General features: G+C 46.8%; 1 protein-coding gene and 1 long non-coding RNA gene across 10 annotated transcripts in view; one reads left to right on the top strand and one right to left on the bottom strand.

The window, feature by feature from the left end:
- CDK6 (cyclin dependent kinase 6) overlaps nucleotides 1-27,568 on the bottom strand; it is a 170,889-nt gene that overhangs the window by 62,376 nt on the left and 80,945 nt on the right. For all 8 annotated transcript variants that reach the window (XM_053261769.1, XM_053261776.1, XM_053261775.1 and 5 more), the window contains one exon: nucleotides 24,931-25,098. In XM_053261769.1, the coding sequence (XP_053117744.1) occupies nucleotides 24,931-25,098 (168 nt within the window). The remainder of the gene's footprint in view (nucleotides 1-24,930; nucleotides 25,099-27,568) is intronic.
- On the top strand, nucleotides 601-26,014 carry LOC128329896 (uncharacterized). Of its 2 annotated transcripts, none has more exons than XR_008309842.1 (3): nucleotides 601-755; nucleotides 25,033-25,177; nucleotides 25,628-26,014. It is a non-coding gene; the product is annotated as an uncharacterized LOC128329896 (long non-coding RNA). The 2 variants fall into 2 exon arrangements; XR_008309841.1 differs by having other exon boundaries at nucleotides 25,562-26,014.

Genomic DNA, 27,568 nt, shown 5'->3' with positions numbered 1-27,568 from the left:
AAAACTCTAGGCCATTTTGACCAATAGACCCTGAAACATGGGTGATTGTGGCCTTACTCCACCAGACCCAACAACATAAAAAGCTGTCAAGACTACCTTTGTGTGAAAAAATTATATTGGTCTGTCTGATGTTTCACAAAGAATCTTTGAGGGTAGAATGCATGATTACACTTATTTTGACAACTTGTTAAGAAATATGCTACAGATTCTTTTATTAAATTATACCTCACTTTTGTGTACAGAAGTGCACTCACGGTAACTTTCATTCAGATAAAATAACAATACATCACAGTGGTGGCTGGTCAGTAAGGGCAGGAGGAGCAGTGCCCACCCAAACAAAAACAAACACACTAATAAAGGATCAGACTTACCAGCAGCAACTTTCAGAGCAAGGAGCTTCTTCCAGCCACTTCTCCCCTGCCTGTAACTTCTTATTTTGGTCTTACTGGCTGAAACATCTGCTACTCAAGCTGCTCCAGCCAATCAGATTCCTAGGGGGCTCCTCCTGGCACTGCCCCCAGGAAGAACTAAAATAATGGGTTAAAAACGCACTTCCTGGTTGCTTCAGAGAGTATATTTTTAATACATTTGCCCTTCTTCTTGAGGGTACTGCTAGGAGGAGCCCCCTAGGAATCCAATGGGCTGGAGCATCTTGAGTAGCAGCTGTTCCAGCCAGGAGACCAAAAGAGGAAGTTGAAGGCAGGGAAGGAGAGGCTGGAGGAAGGTCCCTGTGCTAGAGGATTCCCTGACTGCAGGTAAGTCAGATCTTTTACTAGATTGTTTGTTTGTTGGGAAGTGGGATGCAATCCCTGCTTTCTTCCTTCTGTCCCTCTTTCTGTCTTTCTCCCTGCTTTTTTGCTTTCTGCTTTCTTCCCCCCTCCCCCCACCCAGTAGGCTTCTGCCTCTGTGATCAGGTTCTCCCCTGCTCCAGTGCCCACCGCTACTAATACATCAACATAAACTGCCAGGATAATGTGCAAACTTGTACGTGTACAACCCACCCACCCCCCGAAAAAACCAGCAGTGTTGCTTTAAAAGGTCTAAAAATTAGATGTACCAAAATACTATGTTCTGTAAATTCAGAACACTAGATTTAAAAAAAACCTTTTAGATGCTATCTGCTATCAAAAATGGGGGGAAATCAATAGAAAATATGTGCCCTGAACAAGAGAAGACAATGTAGTGAAGGTTTTCTATACAAAAATAAAGGAAACACTGCACTTCTTAAGGACTGCAGGAAAGGTTTGAAGAGAAAACAAATTACCTGATGACTATAGGTTACCTTCACAGTCAGAGGCACGATGCCTCCGAATACCAGTTTCAGGGGAGTAATGGCAGGAGAGGGGGCATGCCTCCATCTCCTGTTTGTGTGGCTTCCCAAGACAACTGGTGGGCCACTGTGGGGAACAGGGTGCTGGACTAGATAGGCCAGGCTCTTCTAATGTTGTTATGTACCTCTGTCAACAGTGTTTCCAAACAGAAGACTACCTCAGTTACACATTTTCTCACTTCAAGCAAACATATTTAAATTTGATACACCTCATGTAATTTAATCCATTGATAGGTATAAATATATATACACACACATGCCTCCCAAAAGGAGGTGAGATATAACCAACACAAAACAGGCATAAAACATACAGGAGGATTTTTTTTTAAAAAAAACACAGGTTACCACTTGTGTTTTGTGGTTGGTTTGAAAACTATTTCATTGAGGTGGGAAGGTTCTTTGTTGGATATCCACCTTCTGTAATGCCTGGAACAAAGGTATGCCATTTGTGACATTAATTGCTAATCCAGACTATAATATTTCATGTATTCACTGTGAAAGAATTTCAGCTATGTAGTAAAGCAAGCACATGGATATAAAAAGAAAATGGAGTGTCTCATGACTAATTAGGAAACTGATAATTTTTTAAAAGATCCTAAAATAAGGGGACTCCAAGGAGATAAAGTATTCAAACTTAAGACTACTGCAATGAATCAATATTTCCTTTCTTCTCCTCTCAGGCCAGTGATTACTAAGATTCCCTTTTTAAGATTACACCACTTCCTCTTCTCTTCTGGGATGTTGAGTACATGCAAAGGGAAACACACCTTGCATTTATGAAGCTTTGCATGAGCACTGAAGCACTTGTGGAGATCAGACTGTGGATATATGAATGTAAATCTGACTGAATTCAACTGGAATTTTTTTCATACATTGCAATGCAGCCAACTGCAGGTTGAAAGAAAAATTTACATTCTGGCTAGCTTGATTAGGAGCAGTGTTTCCCCCTCATTGCTTGAGGGGAAAACACTGTTGCATCCAGTAGCTAGGAGTTAAATGCAGTGCATCTGCTCTGAGAGCACATTGCCAGCTATATGGGAAAGGAAGGTGGCCAGATTAAGTTAACACAGGAGTTCAGTTAACACAGCTGGGTCCTCAGATGTGGTTGAACTACATCTCCCATTCTCCTCAGCCCCAATGGCCAAAGGCCAGCAAAGGCCATTGTGGCCGAGGATGATGAGAGATGTAGTCCAACAACCTCTGAGGACCAACTTTGAGAACCCCTGTGTTAAGGCACATTCTTCAACAGGTGACTGATGCTGTCCTCTGGCAGTCCAGATAACATTTTGGGAGACAGAGCCCTGCAATCACAGCAACAGGTGAACTTGTTTTATGTATAACCATCCATTCAGGTTTAAGGTTGCTTAGTGAGGAAGCTTCACTGGCTTTTGGCAACTCTGTAAATCTTTCCACAGTATTTACTGTGGGTGTTATAAAATAAAGACAATTCAGGAAGCTCAGGCAAGTTCAGGTTATGTTTACACTGGTTACAAAAATCTGGAAACAAAGCATAGATTCAAAGGAAGTATTGTTCCACTCTTTTTCTAGATTCTTTCCTTTTTAAGCCTTTGTTTAAACTTGGCCAGAGGTAAAATAAGCTTTCCTCTTATTTTTTTCTTCTTACCTCTAAGAATCTTATTTCAGTGTATTCCATTTTTGTTTTCTTGATCATACTGAATTAACATTTTTATCAGGGGAAATAATAATTATTTCATAATTATAATGTTATCAATATGTTCAGTATATATATTAGTTTCCAACTGTTTTGATATTCAGATTATTTACTTAGGAAGATCCCTTTAGGTTGTGTGAAACACCAAATTAATTTCTGCAGAATCCTGCGTCATAAAACCTTTCATCTATGTATGCATTAACTGAAGGGCCTTGGGATGTCTCTGAGTTATGCTGATAGTATTGTATAACAAACTGGGTCTGTATTTTGTGAGATGCATGTGGGCATTTTTATGGCCAAACATGGATGTGTCCTTCCCAAAGTGTTCCTTTGCCAAAAGAGGCAGCCAATTTCAGCCTAGCTACCTTCTTTAGAAAGTAAAAGTAAATCTGAAAGTCAAGGCAGGACATGAAAACTAGGCCTTTGAAATGCCATGTAAGCCTTTATCATTTTGACTGCTTTTTGGAGGCCTAATCCTTATACATGCACTCTCTCCCCCTCCTTCAATGCATATATAGTGCAATTATATGCATGTTTATTTTGTCTCTTTCATATGTAGTTGTGTATAGATAGATAGGAGTTATAGCACAATCCTATGCACATTTTCTTGAAACTACATCCCTTTGTGTTAAATGAGGATTACTCCCAGGTAAGTATGCAGAAAATCTTATCTCATATCCATTTCCAAAAGAGCTGGAAAGGTTATGACCCTTATGGACACATAACTGAAGAATCTAAGGGTGAGAGGGAGGTAGTGGAAGACTCGAGGTAACCCACAGATACATCAATTTCACAAAAATCTGAAGGAAAAAACCCTAAGGGGGCAAGCCCTCCACAATTGTCCCAATGTAACTCATTGGAGCAGAAAGTTCAATGCCTTGGATGGCACCTAAAAAACAACTAGGTGGGTGGAGCAAATGGAAGAGGTGAGGGGGAAGGAGACCTTGAACAAAAAGAGCAGGATAGTTCTCAAAAAGAGCAGGACAAACTCTCCTTCAAGAGAGTCACAAACTCTTCTGCCTCTGTGGGAGAAAGGTATCTAAAATTCTTTAGTTTTCTCAGTGGCCCTTTCAAATCTTTGTGTTTCTGAGGGGAATGGAGTTTGATACATTTAAGCTTATGGGGTGTGTGTGTGTGTCGGAGGGGGTTAACTCCCCCCACCCCCCAATAACATAAAAACAACTGCATGTGTGTATGAATCTCCTGAGGAATGGAGGGGAAAGTTGCACTCTGAATCTTTTAATCTGATCACATTTTAATTGTACGAGTTCATGCACACACAATCACACAATAAACTCACATCTACCCCCCCCACACACACACCAGGGATGTACTGCAACATTTTGTTGTGGGTCCATACTCAAATTTATTATTGTTGTTGTTGTTAGCTGATATACTGCACAGTATTAATGCAGTCAGCTCTGAAGCACCTGTACCACAGTGGGCATCTAAAACAATACCTGTAGAGTTGTGGAACAGGGCTGACACATTACCATTTAAAACTGTGCAGTTGCACTTCCACAATGCTATGGCCATTTACAATAATTTAACATTTCACTCCAGGGGAGTGCAGCAATGACCCCAACTTCCCAAGCATGGAACCTTGTGTGACTGCATGATTCACTGAGAATGTGAGTTCTTAGCTAAGAAAAATGAACACCTCAAACCCCACATTAATTAGGATCCATAATTCTGACAGCTCAGTTCTCAGCATTTCAGCTGAAAGGACACGCTGTGACTGACCTAACGACAATTCGGGAGCTTGTCAAGTGTATCCTACAGGCCAGTCACCCACAATCATCACACTTTTTGCTTGGTTTCCTGTCACTTGTCCTGGGCACAAACTTCCTGGGTACACACAATATCAATGAGGCTATTCTCACAACCGCAGGAAAGTGGGTTGAGGGAGCCCAGCCCACTTTCCTGTAGTTGTGGGAACTGCTGGGGAACCCGCTTATGTGTGTCCCCCCCATGAGGTTAGCAGAGTGTTGCTCCGCTAACCCCATTTTGGCGATTGGGAGTCGCAATGGCGTGGCTCTGAGCCATGGCGACTTGCGAAGAGACCCCCGCCGGGAGGCTAAAACAAGCCTCCTGGTTTGGGGGGTGTCCTGGGACTGCTGGGGGCTAGGTGGACCCAGATCCCCGCAGGCCCTACCAACTCCGTGACAGAGCCGGTAATCATGTGGGCGGCCGATCCAGCCACCCAGGGCTCCACGAGTGCTTGTGTGCGAGGAGAGCGGACTTGGCCTGCTCTCCCTGCCTAATCCCATCCGGCTGTCCACACTGCTCATTTGGAGAGCCTTAACATCTTCTGTGCATCCAAGCCAAATACAGTTGACTAGCTGACTCTGCACAGAGCATCTGTGTGCTCTTTGGGGCCAGCACTTACCTCTCCCCCGCCCTTCTGCCCCAGTCCTTGCTTCTGGGCCCAGCCAACTCTCTTCCCCACTGCCACTTCTGCCCCCCCCCCGCTTTCTTTCCCCGCTCCTGGACCCTGCCTCCGCAGCCGGCCTGGGCCCGCCACCTCTGGCCTCCACGGCCAGGCGGCGGCAACCAATTCTCTTGGGTGTGCCTCAGCCAATCAGGCACGTCCGCCTCCCAGCCAATCAGCTGGGCTCTGGGACGCACATTCCAAGGCACACCCATCCAAGCCAAATACAGTTGATAGTGCTTTCCTTTGTCAATGTGTCTGCATCTCTGGGGGTATGTCTAGCTTCTTGTGCTTCATAGTGCCTACACAGGTCAAGCCCTTGCTCAGGAGAGCATCTGCCAGCTATATTCTGGGGGCTATATTCTCACCACAGTTCTCTGAGAGCAGGTTCAGAAGAACATTGCCCTGCACACATGAGAACATCAGATCTGTGGCAAGAACACACTTACCCTGATATTACTTATGGATGTGCCAACATGCTCTTGACACATCTTTTAATCATGTGAGAGGGATGCTCATCTACACGCACATCAGCAACCCCAAGTGTTGTTCTACAGCTTGCTTCCCAAGATTAACATCTCCTGCCAATGGGTGGGATGTTTCTGCATCACAGAACCACCATAATTTCAACTGTACTTCTTTGGCTTGCTTGGAATGACTTGCCAGAAGGGACAGTGTCTCGGAAACCTAACAGCTGCTTATCAACTGCTGGTCAGACTCAGGAATGTGCTGCAGCTTCTGCACAAACAAGGTTCAGATACCTGTAATGGTTTCCAGCTTGGCAATCACTTTTCTCCTGTCATGTGGCTTTGTCATTGAAACTTGCATTACTTGTAATGTCCTCAAATCATCTCAGCTGCACCAAGGCACAGAAGTAGAAAGACCACAAATGTTCTGCCCAAAATCCCTGCAGCACTGCCTGACTGGCATGAAATACAGCAGCCAGGACTAGCAAGCTAAGATACACTTTCAGTTCTGTTAGATGTAGATCACCTTAGGTGTAGACTAGCTGGTTGTAGACCACCTTTTGCCATTTCTGCTTGTCATGCAGGGGCAGAGCCACCATTGAGCGAAAGGGTTCAAAGAACCCAGGCCGCCAAGAGAGCCCGGCCCTGTGTCTCGGGCTCCATAGGAGCCCAGAGCAAACTCTCCCCTCCCACGCCTGGGCTGCCGAGAGCCCGGGCAAACTCTTTGCTAATTATTTCAGGCAGCTCCGACTGCCCCACAGAACGTTTTTAACTTCCTCTCCTTACCTGGGGGGGGCATGGCCTGGGCTGCCGAGAGCCCGAACTAGCTCTCAGCTCATCATTTCAGGCAGTGTCGGCTGCCTAATAGGATGTTTTCCCCTTTCTATCCCTCCAGAGAGTGAGAGGAAGGGAAAAACATTATAAGGGGCAGTCGGAGCTGCCTGAAATAATTGGCAAAGAGTTCGCCCGGACTCTCGGCAGCCCGGGCATGGGAATTCGCCCTGGGCTCCTATGAAGCCCGAGCCACACCCCCGTGAATGTGATGTCATGTGCACAGGCATATTGGAGGGGGCTGCCGAGCGGGGCTGGACGCAGGCCGCCGCTCAGCGGGCTCCGCACCTGCTGTCATGTAACCCATTATCTTGGTATCTTCACTGGCTGTTGAGTGAGGTTCAACAAACTGTTCAGTGCCACACATCCCACCTCTTCATCTTCTTGCTCTCTGTACCTGGAATCAAGCTCCAACGCCCCTATTCTGGGCTGCATTCCAGTAGGAGAAATGGGAAAAGAGCAGAGATGTACTGCAGATGGTTGAATCACTGATGCCAGCCTTACTGAAGCTGACAAGTTGTGGTTGCTGCTGTTGTGATTCTTTTTGCTTTGTTCTGCTGGCTAAAATCCCTGCTTCTATGACGTCAGATGCTTCTGAATGCTTTACTTGTTCCAAACACTAGGTCTGACACTGTGAGAGGGTCTGGTTTCATTTGCCCTAACACGGAAACACAGAACTATACAGTGCCTCAGACTAGTTTTGAGACACTATCATCATCTGAGGGAACAAAGCTGAAGTTTCCAATGAGGATCAGGGTGTCTTCCCGCATTCCAAAGAGCTTAAAATGGGCATGGGAAAGATACCACCCCGCCATAGAAAGCCCATTCATTTCTGGGGTATTTCTCCCAACTGACATCCAATGGGATAGAAACCACCCCACCATAGAAAGCTCATTCATTTCTAGGCTGGTTTTTCTCCCATTTGACTTCTAACAGGAATGGGATAGAAACCACCCTGCCATAGGGATTCCATTCATTTCTGGGGCAGTTTTTCTCCCAATTGACTCATAATGGGGATGGGATAGAAACCACTCCACCATAGAAAGTCCATTAATTTTGGGGTAGTCAACTACCCTGTGCCATATTTTTAATTAAAAAACAAAAATAGCATAACTGGTGAGGGGCCATATTTGTGAATATATCATGTGAAAGAGTCCATGTAAGAGTATGACAAGAGCATAATTTGCTTGTTTACACACCTTTATGCAGCTAGGGATGGAAATCCACCCCAAAATCCAGTTGAGAGTTAATTATGATTGCTTAATGTTAAAGAGTAGCACACCAGCCCTATTCCACAACACTGCAAACACTGTTCCACAGCACTAGAACACTGTTCAAGATGCCAGCAGTGGCACAGGCAGCTTAGAACTGCCCACATTACACTGTACAGAATGTCAGCCATTACTGATATACTTCCTTTCAACAAAAAAGTTTTCAAAGTGGTTTATACAGTAAAAAGGAACGAGAAAGTGAAATTTATTTGGGAGTAAACCCTAGTGAACACAATAGGACTTATTTCCGAATAAACATGCTCAAGACTGTGGTGTAAGTTGGGATGTGGAAGCAGTTTCTGTTCAAACTTTGTAGGCAATGGCTGACATCCAGGCTAGCATTGCCCTGGTGCCAGTGCTGAGTTCCAGACTGAAGCTGACACATACAAGCAGGGGAAGGGGTGATGTTCTATGTCCCCCGCTGTCCTCTGAAGCCCAATGTGTGGCATGAAAATATGTCCTGGAGGGTTGCATTGTTGCACCACTGTAGTGTCAACCAATATTTTAAAAACACAGTATTTGCAATTCAAATGTTGAAACCTGTTTTAAGTCATCAGAAAAAGGGGTATGGAAATCCAATACATAAATATGAATAAATGCATCAAGAAAGCTCCTAATTCATTTTTACTTAACGTTCCCAAGCCAAACTCATTAGAGTGTTTAAAATTCTGAGAGAATTTTTTCTCAAATACAATACGAATACAACATGACAGCAATATAAGAGACAGAGGCTGTTCTCACGAGCAGCCAAGCCCAGGTTTAAGCAGCCAGGACTGGGCTTGGCTGCCCGCTGGAACTGCCAGGATCAGCGCAGATCCTGGCGGTGCTACTGTACCAAACCCAGTGCTGCAGCCTGGCTCTTAGCCCAGGCTCTGGGATCACGTGTCAGCACAAGCTGCTTGCAGCTTGCGCTGACACAGAGACGGGCGCCTAGAGCGCCCGTCCCCGGAGGGAATCCCCAGTGCACTGTGCCTGGCGCACTGTGGAATTCACAGAGGCTCTGCGCTGATCCTGGCAGCGTTAGCTGTGTGGGTGTGCAGCTTGCGCGCTGCCCAGACTGCAAAGGGTCATCTGAGGGAAGGTAGGTTGAACCCTGGCTCCCCCTGCTGCCTGCCCTTGTGTGAACAGCCCCATAGTCTTATAACACGAAAGCATTACAGAAAAATATGTAGCTTTACACTGCACACAGGATTCTCCACAGTCCCTCTCCTCCCCCAACCCCGGCCAGTCCTAATGGCATTAATTGCAAACTGAGCTTTCTTTCACAGTCTGGTAGAAACTAGCTTTCTGGAACTAGGATCTGTACAGACTTTGGTCCATTTAACAAGGTCAGACTGTTTATTCTTGACCAAATTCTTTCCCACTGTAAAAAGGTACTTTTAAATGCCACATTCCACAACCAGTGCCAGTAAGTCACTGAAGCATATTTTCCCACAAGAACTGATACGATGGACAGGCCTTTACTCATTTAAAATGTCCACCATTTAATTACATAAGGTAAAGATAGTCTGTAATGTAACAAATTGTTTTAATCTATCCATGCTTTAGTGGCACTTAAGTTTCCACAATGCCTATTCATTAACAATAGCAGTGCCATAGTTATAAACAATCAATATATCTTTAGTAGAAGTCAGAATAGTGAAATGTGACATAAAAATGCAGACGAACAGACCCATGGCTGATGTATGCGATACGACACTGGATTATATACATCTGTATATAATTCAATTATATACGACATGCCGTATGCCCTATTTCTATTTTAAAAAGGTGAACTGAAATGCACAGGTACACTCTGGCTATGCTGGGTTCAATTATTAAACTGCTGCATTTTGAAAATGGATTTTTTGTTTCACAAGGGCTCAATACAAAAAAAAAAAATTAAGAACATAAGAACAGCCCTGCTGGATCAGGCACAAGGCCCATCTAGTCCAGCATCCTGTTTCTCACAGTGGCCCACCAGATGCCTCTGGGGAACCCACAGGTAAGAGGTATGTGCATGCCCTCTCTCCTGCTGTTGCTCCCCTGCGACTGGTATTGAGAGGCATCGTGTCTCTGAGGCTGGAGGTGGCCCACAGCCACCAGACTAGTAGCCACTGATAGACCGGACCACCATGAATCTGGTGGACAAAATTAAACACCATTCTATGTTATTGAAAAGTTCCATTTAACTTTGTGAATAACAATTTTAAAATAAATATATGCCAACAGCTATACAGCAGTCATTGCATTCAAGTGTTGCCACCTTAGTAGTTTATGAAATCAGCATACAAATATTGCATATTTAAAAATAAAACACTGGAGCTTCTCTTCACACTCCCATCATTCCCAAGACTTCAGCATGTTTTCCAGTGAGATTTACCAGGTATTTTCCACAGCAATGAGAGACTGAAATTTCATTTATATGGCACAAAATATATCAAATAATTAATAATATGTCAAATAATTAATTTGCTTTCAAAATTGCTACAAAAACATGTCCATAGCTAATGGATTATTTTGGATCTATAGATTCAAATGTGAGTAAACTGTTTAAGACAGAAGCAAAACAAATTTAAACTCAAACATTTTCAGTCACCCCTTTTTCCCTTTTGGTCAACACTGAATATGAGAACAAAATATGTTCAGAGAAAGAAACATTGGTCTTACCGTGAAGAGTTCTTTCTCCTCTGAAGTAGGAGGTCACAGCTTACAATGGGTTGTCTTCCTCCCTTTGCTCCAGGTAGACAGGAAGTCTCAGGTGTTTGAATAGGTAGGTCCGTCCCCCTTCTCCCAGCATGCCCAGGCGTAGTTCCCCAGTTCCGACTGTCGTGCCTCTTGATTGTACAGTGTGACAATGCTCGTTGGTCATCTTAGTTGTTGAGGAGTTGTTATTGGCATGCACGGGTCAGAGGACAGAACCCTGAGACTTAGGAAGGTTAGGTTAGTCGAAGAAGATGAATGTTAGAACAGTGATCTATCGCTGCAGCTCCCCGGATCCACGGGTGGGCCGCGTGACCTCCTACTTCAGAGGAGAAAGAACTCTTCACGGTAAGACCAATGTTTCTTTCTCCCTCGAAGTAGGAGGTCACAGCTTACAATGGGACCTACCAAAGCAGTCTAGGTACCCGGGAAGGGGAAGTGGATCCCTCTCAGTGGAGCACCACCTGCTGCAGTACAGTTCTCCCAAAGGCTGCCTGCTCCGAGACCAGAGAGTCGATTTTATAATGTTTAAGGAAAGGGGACGCGGATGACCACGTGGCTGCGCGGCAAATCTCCGCTAACGGGGCCTGGGCCGAGAAGGCTGCCGAGGTGGCTGCACTTCGAGTGGAGTGCGCCGTGATGCCCCGAGGTACTTGTATCGACAAGGCCTGATAGGCCGTGGCGATGCATGCCCTCAGCCATCGCGCCAGGGTCGCCTTAGAGGCCCTGTTCCCTAGGGACCCGGCGTGGAAGGACACGAAAAGGGCCTCGGACCGCCTGAAGCCCTTGGTTCTACGGATGTAGCATCGCAGAGCCCTGCGAACGTCCAGAGTGTGCCATTTCTGCTCTAGTGGGTGCTTAGGACTGGGGCAGAAGGATGGCAGGACAAGCGCTTGGGAACGATGAAACACTGAGTTAATTTTGGGGACGAAGGTAGGATCCGTCCTAAGGACCACAGCGTCCGGCTGGAAGGTGCAAAGCTCCTTACGGACCGATAGCGCCCCCAGTTCTGACACCCTGCGTGCCGAGGTTATCGCTGTTAGGAAGAGAACCTTGTACGATAGGTGCCTCAGCGGAATAGATGAAATAGGTTCAAAGGGTGCCTGCGTCAGTGCGTTGAGAACCTTGTTGAGGTTCCAGGAGGGAAAGCGATGAACTGGTGGCGGGGCGATATTGGTAGCGCCTCGTAGGAACCGTGAAAGGTGGGGGTGTAGGGTGGTACCCCCAGCCCTCCTGAGTTTCAGGACCGATGCTAGGGCTGATGCTTGTCGTTTCAGGGTACTGGGCTTCAGGCCCTGGTCCAGACCCGCCTGGAGGAAGGCCAGGACTTGTGGCACCCTGGCCGAGGTAGGGTTGACGCCTTTGCGCCTAGCCCATCTAAGGAAGGCCGCCCAGGTCGTCTGATAAATCCTGTTGGTGCTCTGGCGTCTGGCAGCTAGGATGGTGTCCTGCACTGACCTGGAATATCCTTTTTTGGCTAGCTGCGAGCGCTCAAACTCCAAGCGTGTAGCTGGAGCCACGCTGGGTCCGGATGTAGTACTGGCCCTTGTGACAACAAGTCTCGCCGTGCCGGTAGAGGCCACGGGTCTGTCCTCGAGAGGAGAACCAGATCTGCGAACCATGGTCGCCTTGGCCAATGGGGAGCCACAAGGATGAGCTGTGCCCCCCTGTGGCGAAGTCTCGCCACCACCCGGGGTATGAGGCCTATTGGGGGAAAGGCATACAGGAGCCCTGGAGGCCACGGTGCATTTAGTGCGTCGGTTGCCTCCGCGAGGTGATGGTGAAACCTCGTGAAGAAGCGGGGAAGTTTTGCGTTCTCCGGTGATGCAAACAGGTCCACCTGGGGGGTTCCCAGTCTGTTCTGGATCTGCCTGAACACCTCGGGGTGGAGAGACCACTCCGCCTGGTCCACCGTCTGGCGACTGAGCCAGTCCGCCTGAACATTGGAGATGCCGCTCAGGTGTTCCGCCCTGATCGACTGGACATGGGCTTCTGCCCACTGGAAGAGGGACCTGGATTCCTCCATCAGGGACCTGGATCTGGTTCCGCCCTGGCGGTTCACATGGGCCTTGGCCGTCATATTGTCGGTCCTGACCAACACGTGTTGACCTAGGAGGATCCCTGTGAAGTGGAGCAGAGCCAGCCGGATGGCTCTGAGCTCCAGCCAATTGATACTGTGTAGGGTCTCCTCCGAGGTCCAGGTGCCCTGTGCAGTGTGTCCCTCGCAATGGGCCCCCCACCCTGAAAGGCTGGCGTCGGTAGTAACCAATATTCTGTCGGGTTCCCTTAAGGGGTTCCCTCTCTCCAGGTTTGGGGAGATCCACCAAAGAAGGGACTCTCGCACCTCCTTCGAAAGGGGAAACAGCAGTCTGGAGCGACTGGCGATCTCGTCCTGGAAGGGAAGCAGGGCCCACTGTAAGGGGCGCGCATGCCACCTTGCCCACGGCAGGCATTCTATGCATGCGATCATGGACCCCAGGAGCTGAGCTAATGTCATGATCTCCACCCGGGGCCGGCGGAAGAGCATTTGAATCTGGTCGCGTATCTTTTCCCTCCTGTCCACAGGAAGGGAGATAGTTGCTGCCTTGGTGTCGAACCAGGCCCCCAGATGCTGAAGGGCCTGCGACGGAAGGAGCTGGCTCTTGGCCTCGTTCACCAGGAAGCCGTGGTCTAGCAGTAGCTGGTGAACTCTCTGGACATCCCTGCGTGCCCGCTGTTGAGAATGCGCCCGAATTAACATGTCGTCGAGGTACGCATGGACCCTGAGGCCCTCCAACCTCATGTGTGCCACCAAGGCGGCCAGCACCTTGGTGAAGACACGTGGGGCCGAGGATAGACCGAAGGGTAGGGCCTTGTACTGATAGTGTTTCTGGTTGTAGCAAAACCTGAGAAACTTTCTGTGGGAGGAGTTGATGGGAACGTGAAGATACGCCTCCTTGAGGTCTATGGAGGCCAGGAAATCGCCAGGAGCAATCGCCTCCCTGATAGAGTGAAGAGACTCCATCCGGAAACGCCGCTTCCGAATGTAGCGGTTCAAGCGCCTGAGGTTCAGTACCGCCCGCCAGGAGCCGTCCCTCTTGGGAACCAAGAATAAAATGGAGTAGACGCCACGACGGAACTCTGTTGGGGGCACAGGCTCTATGGCCTGAATCCCCAGCAGGTGGTCTATCGCCTGCCTCATCCGAAGGTGTTTGCCCCTGTTCCTGGATCTTGGGGAGACAATGAACTGCTCCCGTGGCTGGGAGGTGAGTTCCAAGCAGTAGCCCCGCTCCACTATGCCCAGTACCCACCGGTCTTGTGTGGATGCAGCCCACCTGGTGGTGAAGTGCTGCAGCCTGCCCCCAATCTGAAGATAGTCAGTTCTGTTTCCGGTTTTGCCGGCCTCCCGCCTGTGTGCCGGTGAAGCGTTGCTGGCGTGGGCCCGCTCGGCCTTTCTGGTTCCAGTTAGAGTTGTTTCCCCAATGGGGTCGGCCCTGGGGCCGAAATGGTCGGTTGTCCCGGTTACTAGAACCCTGCTTGTAGGAGCGAAAGGGTAGTCTGTTATTACGAAAGGGCCTACGCGTCTCCCTGCGCCTCGCGGGCATGGCCTTTTTCTTGTCCTGCGTTTCCACCAGCACCTCATCCAGGGACTCCCCGAAGAGTTTACCCCCATTGAAGGGAGTGGAAGCCAGGTTGGACTTTGATCTAGCGTCCACCTGCCAACTCTTGAGCCAGAGCGACCTGCGAAGGACTACGTTAGCCGCTATAGCTCGAGATGATGACTGAATCGAGTCCAGGCTGGCATCTGCCATGAAGGCCGCTGCTTTAGCAAGCTTATTGAGGCCTTGCCTGAGCTCAGTCTGGCCAGGTTCCAGCTTGTTAAGGAGGTCCTTGACCCATAATACCGAGGCTCGGGCCATGATAGAAGTGGATGCCGAGGCTCGGATGGAGTTGGCCGACGCCTCGTGTGCTTTGCGCAGGAGTGAGTCTGCTTTCCTATCCTCTGGGCCTTTAAGTTGCTCGTCCCCCTCTCTGTTCACTATGGCTCCGGACACCAGGGCCACCACCGGTGGGTCTACTTTGGGCACCGATATTTCAGCCATAGCTTCCTCGGGGAGGATATAGTACTTCTTAGGAAAGGAGCTGGTGTGCCTGGTGGCCGCTGGGTTAGCCCATTCGGCCCGCATAGTGTTCCGGAAGAGAGCCGGGAAGGGCACTACCGGGGATTGGAGCCTGGGCGAGGGGAAAACCTCCCGTGCCAGTTGACCCGGGTTGCCCTGCTCCTCTGGCTGCGGGGCTGCATCGTTTATGGCTCTCCTGGCCTTAGCCAGCATTACATCGTAGGTATCCTGGGAGAACAACCTCAGGATAGGGCCCGGGTTCTGTGGGGCCTCCTCCCCTGACAGCTCCCCTTCCTCCTTGTCAGAGGGCTCATTCTCACTGCGATTCCCTGTGCTATCTCTGGGGGTCGGTGGGGACGTAGGTCTCGCTGGGGGAGGGGGTGAGACCCTTCCACTGGGACCAGCTTGATCCTCACTAGACCCCTGACCGCTTGCGGGGGCGACCCTTGAAGAACGCCTGCGTCTTACTGCGTGGGTGCGAGGAAGTGTCCTCTCAGGGCTGTCCTCGGAGGATGAGGACTGGGACCTTATCCCTGACCGTCCGGGGGTGAGTTGCGGCGGGGAGCCCCGTGGAAGTCTCGAGGCCCTCCTCATCTCCCTGGCCACTGCCTCCTTCACAGAGCGCGAGAGAGCTTTGGCATTCGCCCTCATCTCGCTGGCCATCATGTCCCGGACCCATTGGGCCCTCTCTTGCATACACTCAAAATCCCCGAACGCAGCACTCACCTGTCGTCGCGTGGGGATCGACGCCGTCTCATACCTGGTTTCGTGCTGGGCCGCCTGGGGCAGATGGTTGAACTGCGGAAGGCGCGGCCTTGCTAGCCCGTCGTCTTCCGAACTCCGTGCCCGGGTATATGCGGCTTGGGTGAGTGGTCTATGGACTTCCCCCAGCGTGCGGACATCGCATGTGGCGTGGGTGAGAGGTCTATGGACTTCGCCCAGCCATCCGCTTTCCTCCGTGGCAAGGCTGAGAGGTCTATGGACTTCGCCTGCCGGGCCCCTTGTGTACCCCCGTCTCGGGTGCGCCTCCAAGACCTGCCCCCCGTGAGTGGGGAGACATGCCGCTTGGGGGTAGCCTAGGCTGTCCTGGTGGAGTAGTCCCCAAGCATTGTAGGCTGTGGAATCCACCTCAGCCTCTATGGGTGCCATATGCAGGAGGCCAGCAGGTGGCGCTGCTGCGTTGGCCCTCGGTCCTGCCGGATCCTCCACGTGGTTAGCTTCGGCCGTGGAGGGCCGAGCAGAGGCGGCAGACATGGGGCCAACCCGCTGCGGGGCCAGGAAGGCCGGCAAGGCGGCGGAGGCGCTGGGGCCGGCAATGGCGGCGGCGGCCGCAACGGAGACGGCCTCGGCGGGCATGGTGGCGATGGCCGAAATGGGTGCGTCCCCGGCGGCCGCAACCGCCGCCGGAGCCTCTACTGCACCCGGGTCCCCCGCAGTGGCGGTATGCGCGGCTGGGGCCGAAAGGAGGGCGGCATGTGCGGCGCTGGGGACCGCAATGGCAGCGGCCTCCGCGGCAGCGGCACCAGCCGCAGCGGCGGAGGCCCCAGTGGTGGTGGCCGCCATGGCGGCTCGAGCAGCAACTGCCGCGGGGGCGGAAGTGGTGCCTGCGACCCTGCTGGTCGCTCCAGGGGAGACTGGCGTGGCGGCGCTTGGTGGAAAGCCGCCTATCCCCGGGGCGCCTAGTAAGGAAGGTCCCGGCCGAGGCGGAAGGTCTGAGCAGGTGGAGGGAGCGAGGGACAAATGTCCGCTTCCCACCGGCTGCGCTCCGGCCACGTGCGTCCCTTGGTCTGTCGGCTGCTGTCGCGAAACGCTGCAGGCAGCCTGGATCAATATCCTCTCGCTCTGTCTGGAGGCAGGCAGGGTTGAAACCAACTTTCCCCCACTTTTTGTCCCCTTGGGGTTCTTTTTTCTTTTTCCCTGGCCCAGTGAGTCAGGAGAAGAGGAAAGGTGCCGCTTTTTGGCCCTTTTCTTTCCTGCCTTCTGTTCCTCCCCCCCGGTGCCCTCTGAGAGGGATCCCAGAAGGGAGTCCCCTGTCTGAGCTAGATTCATAGTTAGTATAAGGGAGCTCACCAGAGTAGAAAAAGTTGAGAAAGATCGTTCCTTGGGCAGGAGCCTGCCCAAAAGCGTCTAACCCGGAGCGTAGACAGGAAGGAACTGGGGAACTACGCCTGGGCATGCTGGGAGAAGGGGGACGGACCTACCTATTCAAACACCTGAGACTTCCTGTCTACCTGGAGCAAAGGGAGGAAGACAACCCATTGTAAGCTGTGACCTCCTACTTCGAGGGAGAAAAATAATGGTAAAGTCTAACAACATCTACAATATTTTTAATGACTAAGCAAAAGAAAAATCAGAATCACTTACTTTTGCCTTTATTAGATCCAGTATTATAACATACAGAGGGCAGATTTTCATGTTCACAATGATCTTGGCAGAAGGGGAAATCGCGAGTCGCACAACATGCATGCTCCTGATTTCCAACTGTAAGAACTCAGAAATTCTCATTGATGTTGACACTGCACCAACCCAACATTTACTGGAGCTCAGTAATCTGGATTTGTTCTAGGGAGGAGGATCACCATTAAATGTCAGGTTGACATGGTGCCAACCTGACATTGACAAAAATCTCTGGGTTCTTATGGTCAGAAATTAGGAGCGTGCATGCCACATGAATGAATATGAGAGCCAGCGTGGTGTAGTGGTTAGAGTGCTGGACTAGGACCGGGGAGACCCAAGTTCAAATCCCCATTCAGCCATAATACTAGCTGGGTGACTCTGGGCCAGTCACTTCTCTCTCAGCCTAGCCTACTTCACAGGGTTGTTGTGAAAGAGAAACTTAAGTATGTAGTACACTGCTCTGGGCTCCTTGGAGGAAGAGCGGGATATAAATGTAAATAATAATAATAATAATAAATCTCCTGATTCACCTTCCACGGCACTCATCATGATCATGAAAACCAGCCCATATATTCCAAAGTTGTATTGTCACTATGATCCCTGTCTGCAGTGCCACTGCAATGCAGAAACATGTGCCCTGTGTTACACACACATTCCAGACATGGTCCTTGCCACATACTCATTCCTGCCAACATGCCCCTATTTTCCCATTCAGGTGAATGAGAAAATAGGGACATGTTGGCAGGTATGCATACTGCATATCTACTTCAATCCATTGATGCTTGAAAGTCAGCTGCAAAGCATGCTCAGGACTACAGGTGGTATGTGAAATGGCTTAGAACTACAGTGGTGAGCAAGTGTGGTCATCTAGAACAGGTCACCATCCCCATACTGTACAGAACTACATGATTTAACCTTCAAGTATTTGTGTGTTCCCACCATTAAGCCAGCAGGGTTTTTGTCCCCTTTAAGGTTAAATGAAAATCAAGTAGTAACATCTCTCCTTGCCTATAAATACGACGATGGGAATTTTGCATGGCATGAAAGAAATAAGGACCCTGCAAAAAAAGGAAGCAACCTTATGATAAGGATGTCCTTTTATCTGCTTCTTTCCCATGCTTACTTGTACTGAATTTTTGAAGAATTCTTTGCCATATTGATATTTATATTTTTTGCTGTGTATTATCTATATTATTGTAATTTGATTGTTGTGAACTGCCTTGGGCACAATTTTGTGGCAAGGTGGCATACAGGTACCATATAATTGCCTGATGACCTATATCTGTGTGTTCTATTCCAGACTGTCTAATTTTAAACCAAACTGTCACTCGAAGAAATGTCTTATTACATTAACATATTGATTTGAGATAAATGGTTGAATTACACTTTAGAACCTGGAGGTAACTAGGCTATTCTGGATCTGGACGGTGCATGGATGAGAAACTAGCTAGAAATCTCATGGGCACAACCATTTGTTCCATGATGGGAGCAAGGAGGGATCTAACTGTAACAAACTTCTTCTTTTGAGTGCCCTTTCAGCCACAGCAAAAAGTGAAGCAATTTCTTCACAGTATGGTATGTAAATCATCTGTCATACAAAGCTCTCTCATAGCAAGTCATACCATTGGTCCATGATGTCCAGTATTATCTACCTTGATGGGCAGAGACTCTCTAAGACAGTGATCTTCACTATTTTTCAAGCAGGGGCCACTTTGGCAAAACAACAACAACAACAACATCTTCAATGTGGGAGCCTTTTCCCACCATGCTTACCTCTGCACAGTACTGAGCTTTTCTCAATACTAGAAGGTCCTGTAAGAGAGATGGAGCCCTTTCTTAATATCTCTAGGAGGAAAACACTGGAAAGAGGTACACTTCCCAGCACTCTGTGCATACATTCCAAGTTGGTACAAGGGCTCAAGAGGGCTCTATTCCCCTTAAATGAGACCCACTGGCACTGGGCAAAGTGCAGCACTACATGGTGGGAATGGTAATCTCTGCATGATGTCAGGGGGACTATGCAGAGTATTCTGCTTTGGCCAAAGCTTCACACATGACCAACAAGCAATTGGTCAGGGAGCTGCACTTAGGGGTGATAGGGGCTGCCAGTGACCCTCGGTCCTTACAATGAAGAACACTGCTCTAAGGACTCAGATCTTTGCCAGCATCAGCATCTGAGCTCCTTTTTAACAGGAGACAGCAGAGAATGAAGCATGGACCTTCTGCATATGATGCATGTGTGTACCACTGAGCTTTTGCCTCTCTAATTCTGGTTGTGTGCCCATTGTCCATTTCACAGAATGAAAGACTGATCCTGAAGCAATATACTTAAGCAACATCTGTTAAATAAAATGAAGCATACTAGAAAAAATTATCTGTTCAAAGAAGATAGTATATTTCTTCCTAGCTGCCCCTTTGATGGTTAAATAAATCTAAATTTATTTCTAACAACACAATTTGAAAGAAATGCTTTCAACATATGACTCTGTCCCAAATTGAAAAACCTCTCTTATGACTCAGCAAAGCTGTCTAAGCCATGCATATTGAAAGTCTTACTATGACTATGTAAGAATCCCCATTTCCAGATTTTACTTAGGGCCTACCTGGAAAAGTGTGTTTTCTTTTAATTAAATCATCATTTTGATAAATGTGCCTCATACTTGAATTGTTCTGATCAGAATAACAGACACTTATTTTGGTTTGCCACGTACAGGCAAACTTCATGAACTGTGGACACAGCATCTGCTGTTTTGTGTATCTGTGGTCAGGTAACTGCCACCTGACCGTGGTATTTGTGAAAAAATGCTGCAATTAAAGAGTTAAGACCCACATATCTGCAGATCAGGAATGGGTGGAAATGACCTCCAAGGACATTTCTGCCCATCATTTTGTGGCAAGTTTTTGTGGGGAAAAGTATTTATTTTATTTATTTTATTTTTTTACTTTTATATCCCGCTCTTCCTCCAAGGAGCCCAGAGCGGTGTACTACATACTTAAGTTCCTCCTCACAACAACCCTGTGAGGTAGGTTAGGCTGAGAAGTAGGGGAACTGTGATTTTTTGTGGGGGGAAAACCTGCAATTTTGGACTTTTGAGGGGCATTGTTGGGCAGCTGGGGACATATAGAGCACAATAGGGCACCCCCCCCAATTTCCCCCACTTTCAGTACTTTTTGTTCCTTTTTTCGCTGCCCCAGGAACCTAAAAAAATTCTCATTTCCCTAATGCCCCGTTATCTGTGGATCTGCAATCCACTGCCCCCCCCCCGCCCCGTGGATCACGGGGTTCTCCTGAACATATAATTTCTTTCCCTTAATCAAAAAGCTAGCATCAAAGTGTATCACACTTGTAGAGTCAGAATGCCAGGATGTCCCCCCTTCCTTTTTTGAATCAGAATATGTAGCTGCAGCTCAGTGGCAGACAATACTGAGCTAGATGGACCAATGGTCTGATTCGGTATAAGGCAGGCTCCTATGTTTCTATGTAATACAACCCCCAGTTCCATAACGAACCTAGAGACTCTTTTTGAAAAACTGGAATTCAGTCTGCAGTGTGGAAATTAGTGACCATTTTTATTGATTTTAAAAAAATTATATCTTGCTCTTCAGGTTTTTTTTTTTTAAAAAAAACAACCCTTCCAATAATGGTGAACATAGTAACAACATAAAAACAATAAATATATGAAAGACAAAATAAAACTGGTGTAGCATAGTGGTCTCAGCTATGAATCAAGAAGTCCCCAGTTTGAATCTTGCCTCTGCCTTGAACTCACTAGGTGGCCTTAAATCAAGCCACTCTACCTCGGTTCCTATCTGTAATATGGGGGATAATAATATTTACCCAGCATGATTGTTGTATAGATTATAACCAGATTATACATGTGAAATGACATGAATGGCTACATATTATTATTAAAACCAGCAAAAGGAACATGATGCCAGCTTAAAACATTGGCTGACATCCTGACCAATGAAGGACCTGTGCCACAGGAAAAGCACCAGAAGCACTGCTTCAAAAAGGTTCAACTAGCTCAGTTGTGGAAGCAAATTCCAATGGCTTCCCATTCCCTAGGAACCACTCTATGTCACCCAAAAATATGTCCCTGAGAGTTGTGCAGCCCTCAGGGACATGTTTTCGGGTGACACGGAGGGTTCCCAGTGAAAGGGGACATTGTTGAAATTCTCTTTCCCCTCTCCCTACACACACACACACACACACACACACACACACACACACACACACACACACACACACCAGCACTGCATTAGTCTGGAACTCTTCAGAAGCATTTGTCCTCCCATTGCACCAGTTAGTCAAGAAGTCGGCCTCTCTCTCTCTCTCTCTCTCTCTCTCTCTCTCTCTCTCTCTCTCTCTATATATATATATATATATAAATTCATCTAAAAGGCTTGGGAAAATTGGAAAACATTTCAGCTGGTGCCAAAAAGACATCAGGTGCTGCATCAGGTGACCACCCCCACCCTCCCGGGAACAATATTCCAAGCTGGGAATCTCCACACTGAAAAGGCCCTAATCAGAAAAACAACCTTACTTTGGAAGATGGGAGGACCCAAAGAAGGGACTCTGAAGAGAATCTTAATAGTTAGGTAGACTCATATCAGAGAAGGCAGTCTGTAAGATACCCTGTTCTGAAGCCATTTAGGGAAGTTGTTGGACTTACAACTCCCATCATCCCCAGTAACAATGGTCTTTCTGGGGATGCAAGAATCTAGGGAACCAAGTTTGAGAATCCCTTATTAGGGCTGTATATTAAAACCAATGGGCCTAGTTTACACAACCTTTTGAATCTAGGTTTAGTCTGGGTTACTGATGACTCTAGTAGAGAATGCTTTCTTAGCCAAAAGGCCGAGAAGCCAGTAAAATCCACCAAGAGTTCATTAAGAATCATTGTTAACTGATCTGTATGCTTAAGTATGTGCTTAACCACTGTATCTTAGATCTGTAGGTTATGTAGGTTTTTTGGTTGGACTTCTGTTTGCAAATTGTGCTGGTCTGTGGTTGTAATAAAGGGATTGAACTGAATTGACAATAGTGTGAAGACTATATTCACAATCATTCCTGGAGCAGGGAAGATGGGGGGGGGAGGTTCTACCTACTTCACCCCCACCCCAGATTATCCTTAGTCTTCTAGTGGGTGCGCTGTCACGTGCTAACACAGTCCATGCTGCTCCATGATCGCTGGAGGCCGGGACTTGTTTTCCCGGTCTCCAGGAATCCTTCTATCTGATGAGTGCGGTGCAGTGAGGGATTCCTCCACTTAACTCCATATTATTATGAAACCCTACTCCAGCAGAACAAGTCCAGAGGCTTGTATCAGGAATATCAGTCCTCAGATTTGCTAGCTCTGGGACTGCTATTCTCTCCATAAGCGTTTGTCAATTTATTTTGAGTCTTTTGATCATTTATCAGAGGAAGTCATGGGGGTTGTGAATAACAGAAATACACTTGGAGGATTTACCTGCCAAAAGAATACTTTACTATTTGGAAAGTAGCCAACTATCACAGATAAAATGCTTTATAAATTATCCATTTATAGCACCCAGTAAACCAAGGTTGGATCAGTTCTTTATGTTGCCATACTTCCATGGCTTTTTCTGTTCCACTAGAAGAGTTCCTTTGTGGCCAGAGAATGAAGCTGTATCTTGGGAATGAACTGATACTTGAAGAAATTATTCTTTGACTTTATCTGGCTGCTGCAAGCTACTACCTTGTTGTAGGAAATGACAAAGAGTTCACATGTAAACTGATCAGAATGATAGCACTGACAACAGACTTATGGTAACTTCATTATGTGCACTGTCATTGGTACACAAGGTTCTCAACTTGGTATAGGAATTTCTATTAAATGACTTAGAAATTGTTCATCCTCTCCATCAAGGAAGGGATCAAAGCCATGACTTTAAACATGAGGATGATGAGAACTAGGACAAATGTTAGGGAGTAGGGATGTGCGCCAAATTACTTTGGTGCACATCCAAGGGTAGCCAAGGGTTCCCTTAAGAGGAGGCGGGCAGATCCTACCTGCCTGTCCTCCAAGCCCCTGCTGCCCCACGGTGGCGCTGTTCAAACAGAAATACCTCCATGCAAGCGGCAGCTTGTCCCGCTTCCCCCTTTAAAACGCTGTGCTGTGGCAACGGGATGCGTTCCCTGGCATCCCTCATGCAGCGCTGGCACACAAAAGATGCCACACGAGGAAACAGTAGTTCAGAATAGCAGCCCAAACACACAGCCCTTATGCTTTGTATGCTGAAGGTCCCAAGTTTAATTCCTGGCATCTCCAAGCAAAGCTGGGGGGGGGGGGGGCGGAACACAGTTTGACAGCCTGGAACGCCACTGCCAGTCAGTGTAGACTATGCTGATCTAGGTGGACCAACAGTCTGACATGCCGCAAGCAAGGAAGGGTGCAAATGTCTGATTCCTGATTCCTTCACTCAGTATTCTCCCAAAAATCTCCACCGAGCTTCAAATCCTGGTTGTGGAAGTTGGGTGCAAGTCGGAAGAATGTCAAACAGAGAATCTCAGGAACTGAACTTGGGCACTCGCTCAGAGCACATGCTACCAGTTCCTGACATCCCTCCTGCATTTCCTTACTTGTGGTGGATCGTGTGAAACTGCCCTCAGTATAAGGAAGCTTCATACGGACATGCTCAACACAAATGACAGCTAGAAAACCATCACATGGAGCCTATCTGCAATTTTTAATGCATGCATAATTAATATGATCACCCAAAGATCAGCAAAAGGCTAAGGTAAGAATTTTATCTCAAGTTAACCTCATTACTTTTCACTTTCTTCAACCTCAGAGATCTGTATGATTTGTTTGCATAAACAAATATCAACAGAAGCACAAACAGAGGTTATCTAAAGATATATTATGTAAATAAGCCCACAGTTCCATCTTTACTTTTCCCCATTTCTCTTCTTTTTTAAAGTATATCATTTTCCTCTTTTCTATTCATACTTTTCATCCTATGTTTGGTGAGCAAGGAGCTAACTGCTACATTTACTTTGATGACAGCTGGAAGCATTTTCCTACGCATTTGTCTAGCTGTAATTCACCAAGGAAGCAAAAATGTCAGAGCCGTAATTTGTGATTGTATCACACCTCTAGTGTAATGTGCCATCACACATACTTGACATACCGTACCTCGAGGTAAAACTAGTTTAATGAAATAGCAAAAGATGCAAAAAAAATAACATTTGCAAAAGCATGTTACTATGTCAATCAGATCCAGTAATCTAAAGAAGTATTTTTCCCCCTCAGAATAACAGCAACAACATCAGTGATTTCCCAACTGTAAAAATTAGGCTCCTTAGCCCAACCTAAACAGGGTCAGAGGCATTGCCAGCCAGAGTAGGAGAGCTGTGTACACTCCTGATCCACTGTCATGTGAACTCAAAAAGCAAGGTAGGAGGAAAGGAGTGTGACTGTGCGGGTAGGGTAGTTTCCACCTTTGGTAAAATGCTGAGGACAGAAGGTGGGTAGGGCGCGGCCATTCTACTCAGCTTCCACCTCCTGCATAATCACTCTCCCTTCCTCCGATCCTGCTTCTGGAGTTCACATGACCACAGCTCACAAGTGCGCACAACTCTCCTACCTGGCTGGCAGCTCCTCTGACCCAGTTTTGGGTCATGTGAACAAGCCTACTATTTATCTTTATTTAGACAGTTCACCTATGCAAAACCAAATTCTAGAATTAGACGGAAAGAATTAAAATACTGAAACTTACCACGGAAGTAAGAGCCATTTGAAAACTGTAGATACGTGCAAGCCCAAAATCAGCTAATTTTATCTGTCCATTGCTGGTTACTAGAATGTTCTGTGGTTTCAGATCACGGTGGACCACTCTGTGTGAATGCAGAAAATCAAGCCCACGTAGCAGCTGAAATGTCATATCCTAAGGGTAAGCAATGAAGAGCTTTGATGAGTAAGTGGGAAGCAAAGAATCCTCTGTCCACTTTTCCCATCATCTATATGTGAGTATATATATATATTTCTATCTGTAGATATAAACACAAACTCTTCATCTATATTGAAATGGGCAATATACTGATAGAACTAAGAGAGGGAAATATTTTATTATGCTGAAGGATGAAAACTTTATTACTTTTTGTTCTTTGACTTAATGTTCGTTTTGTTAAAATTGTTCCTCCTATCTGAAAAATTATTATAATTTCTCTCTCTCTCTCATACACACACACACACAACACAGATTCTGGACAAGACATAAAATAACTGCATGAACACCAGCGTGAATGTGCTTACATTGTTTGCAAACTGATAGATGTAAGTTTTTATGTAAGATACTAGAACTATTTTGTACCATAAAGACTAGTGTATTAAAAAATTCTCTATGACAGTAACAGGAATGAAATGTCCAACCCAGTGTCTTGAACACAAGTTTTCTACGGCATTCACAATTACAGAACCCCATACTATACCAACTGGACTAGAATTAACATCAAAGACCACTGGAAGTGCCTAACATAACTTCAAGAGTTCTGACCAGCTGGCTTGTAAGACCAAGACACTGTGAATTTCCTGAGCATGAACTTCGGAATCAAAGTATTTTTGTAAGAGTTCAACAATTCAGTTGCTAAATCCAGGAGTTACCACAAGCAGAAGCATGTTCTTTGATAACATTTGACATGGAAGACTAAGAAACATTCAGTCTCGATAAGAACAACCATCACAAATATTTTTAACGGCCATGCTCATTGCCTTTATCTTTTATATGTTCAAATTTAAAAAATGCACCTGACCTCATCATGTGGATTATGCTATTTTTTAAAAAAATCTACATTTTATGCCCATTTCATAACGTAAAACTTGTTATTATTTGGGGCACAGTCCTGTGGGTGCTGATTGATGTTTTTCACCAAAGGAAAAGGAGTACATAGTAAGTGGTAAAAAGCAGAACTTAACAAACGGACTGATCATGTTCTCACTGAAATCAGTGGTGAGAACCCTGCTGTGGAGTTTAAAATTTGAAAACCAATGATGGTGAAGCAATCTGACTGTTATTGGTAGAACTCCTAAAGGATAAAATGGTTTATAGATACCACCCAGAAATATTAGGAGTCTAAGTAACCTGCCTGATAATGTAGAACCACTGGACTACATTCAGACTAAATTATTCCTTACTAAGCTCCATTGGAATTAATGTGACTAAAATTAGTCAGGACTAACTTGTCCTATTAATTTCAATGGGATTTCCATTGAGTAATTTAGTTAGGATGTCAGCCTGGTACTATGCCTAACTATGGGTGTTGGATATTGCCCAGTAAAATTGGACAATATCCATAGGAATGGGCTACAGCGTCATCAATATGCTGATGATACCCAACTCTACCTATCATTTAAGTCAGCTAACACCCGGGAGGTGTTAGCTGAACCACTGTCTGCAGGCTGTTCTGGACTGGATGGGGACAAACAAACTGAATCTTAATGCAGATATGACAGAAGTGCTCTGAGATGGTAAAACTGATTTTCCGAGAGGTGAGGTAGATCTGGTCCTGGATGGGATCACACTCCCCCTTGAAGATCAAGTTTGCAGCTTGGGGGTGCTTCTGGACCCAATGCTGTTCTTGGAGGCACAGGTGACAGCGGTGTGCAGGAGTGCCTTTTACCAGCTACGACTGGTACGTCAGCTGCCATCCTACTTGGAGAAGTTGGACCTGACCTCAGTCACTCATGCACTGAAAACATCCAGATTGGATTACTGCAATCCATTCTACATGGGGCTGTCCTAGAAGACAGTTCAAAAGCTTCAGCTAGTCCAGAATGCTGCTTCAAGGATGCTCATGGATGCTAGTCACTCCTTGATGATTACACCTATCCTGCGGCAGCTTCAGTGGTTGCAAGTTTGCTTCTGGGCCCGATTCAAAGTGCTGGTCTTGACCTTTAAAGCCCTACATGGCTTGGGGCTGGGATATCTGTCAGACCGCATTCACCCATACAAATATGCCAGGGCTCCTAGTTCATCATCTTGAGCCCTGCTCGCAGGCCCACCAATAACTGAGATTCAGTTGGCGGGGACAAGAGACAGGGCTTTCTTGGCTGTGGCCCCTCGGCTATGGAATGCCCTCGCAGAAGAACTTCGCTATGCTCCCTCCCTTAGGGTTTTTTTTTTTTTAAATAAGATCTCATATGAGAGGCTTTAATGATAATTGATGAACTTTTTATTTTTATACCTATTTACTTTTAATTTAGTTTGCTTTAATTGATTTTATTTTATGCTGTGTTTTGTTTTGTTGTTTTAAACTTTCTATTACTTTACTGTTGTGAGCTTCCCCAAGCAGTATTGTACTAGAAGGGTGGAATAGAAATATTTATTTTTAAAATTAGAATCTACTTTTAACCATGAC

Source organism: Hemicordylus capensis, chromosome 6, assembly GCF_027244095.1.
Source record: "Hemicordylus capensis ecotype Gifberg chromosome 6, rHemCap1.1.pri, whole genome shotgun sequence".
Taxonomy (NCBI): Eukaryota; Metazoa; Chordata; class Lepidosauria; order Squamata; family Cordylidae; genus Hemicordylus; species Hemicordylus capensis.
The sequence above is the reverse complement of the archived record's forward strand: the minus strand, read 5'-3'. Positions and strand labels throughout refer to the sequence as shown.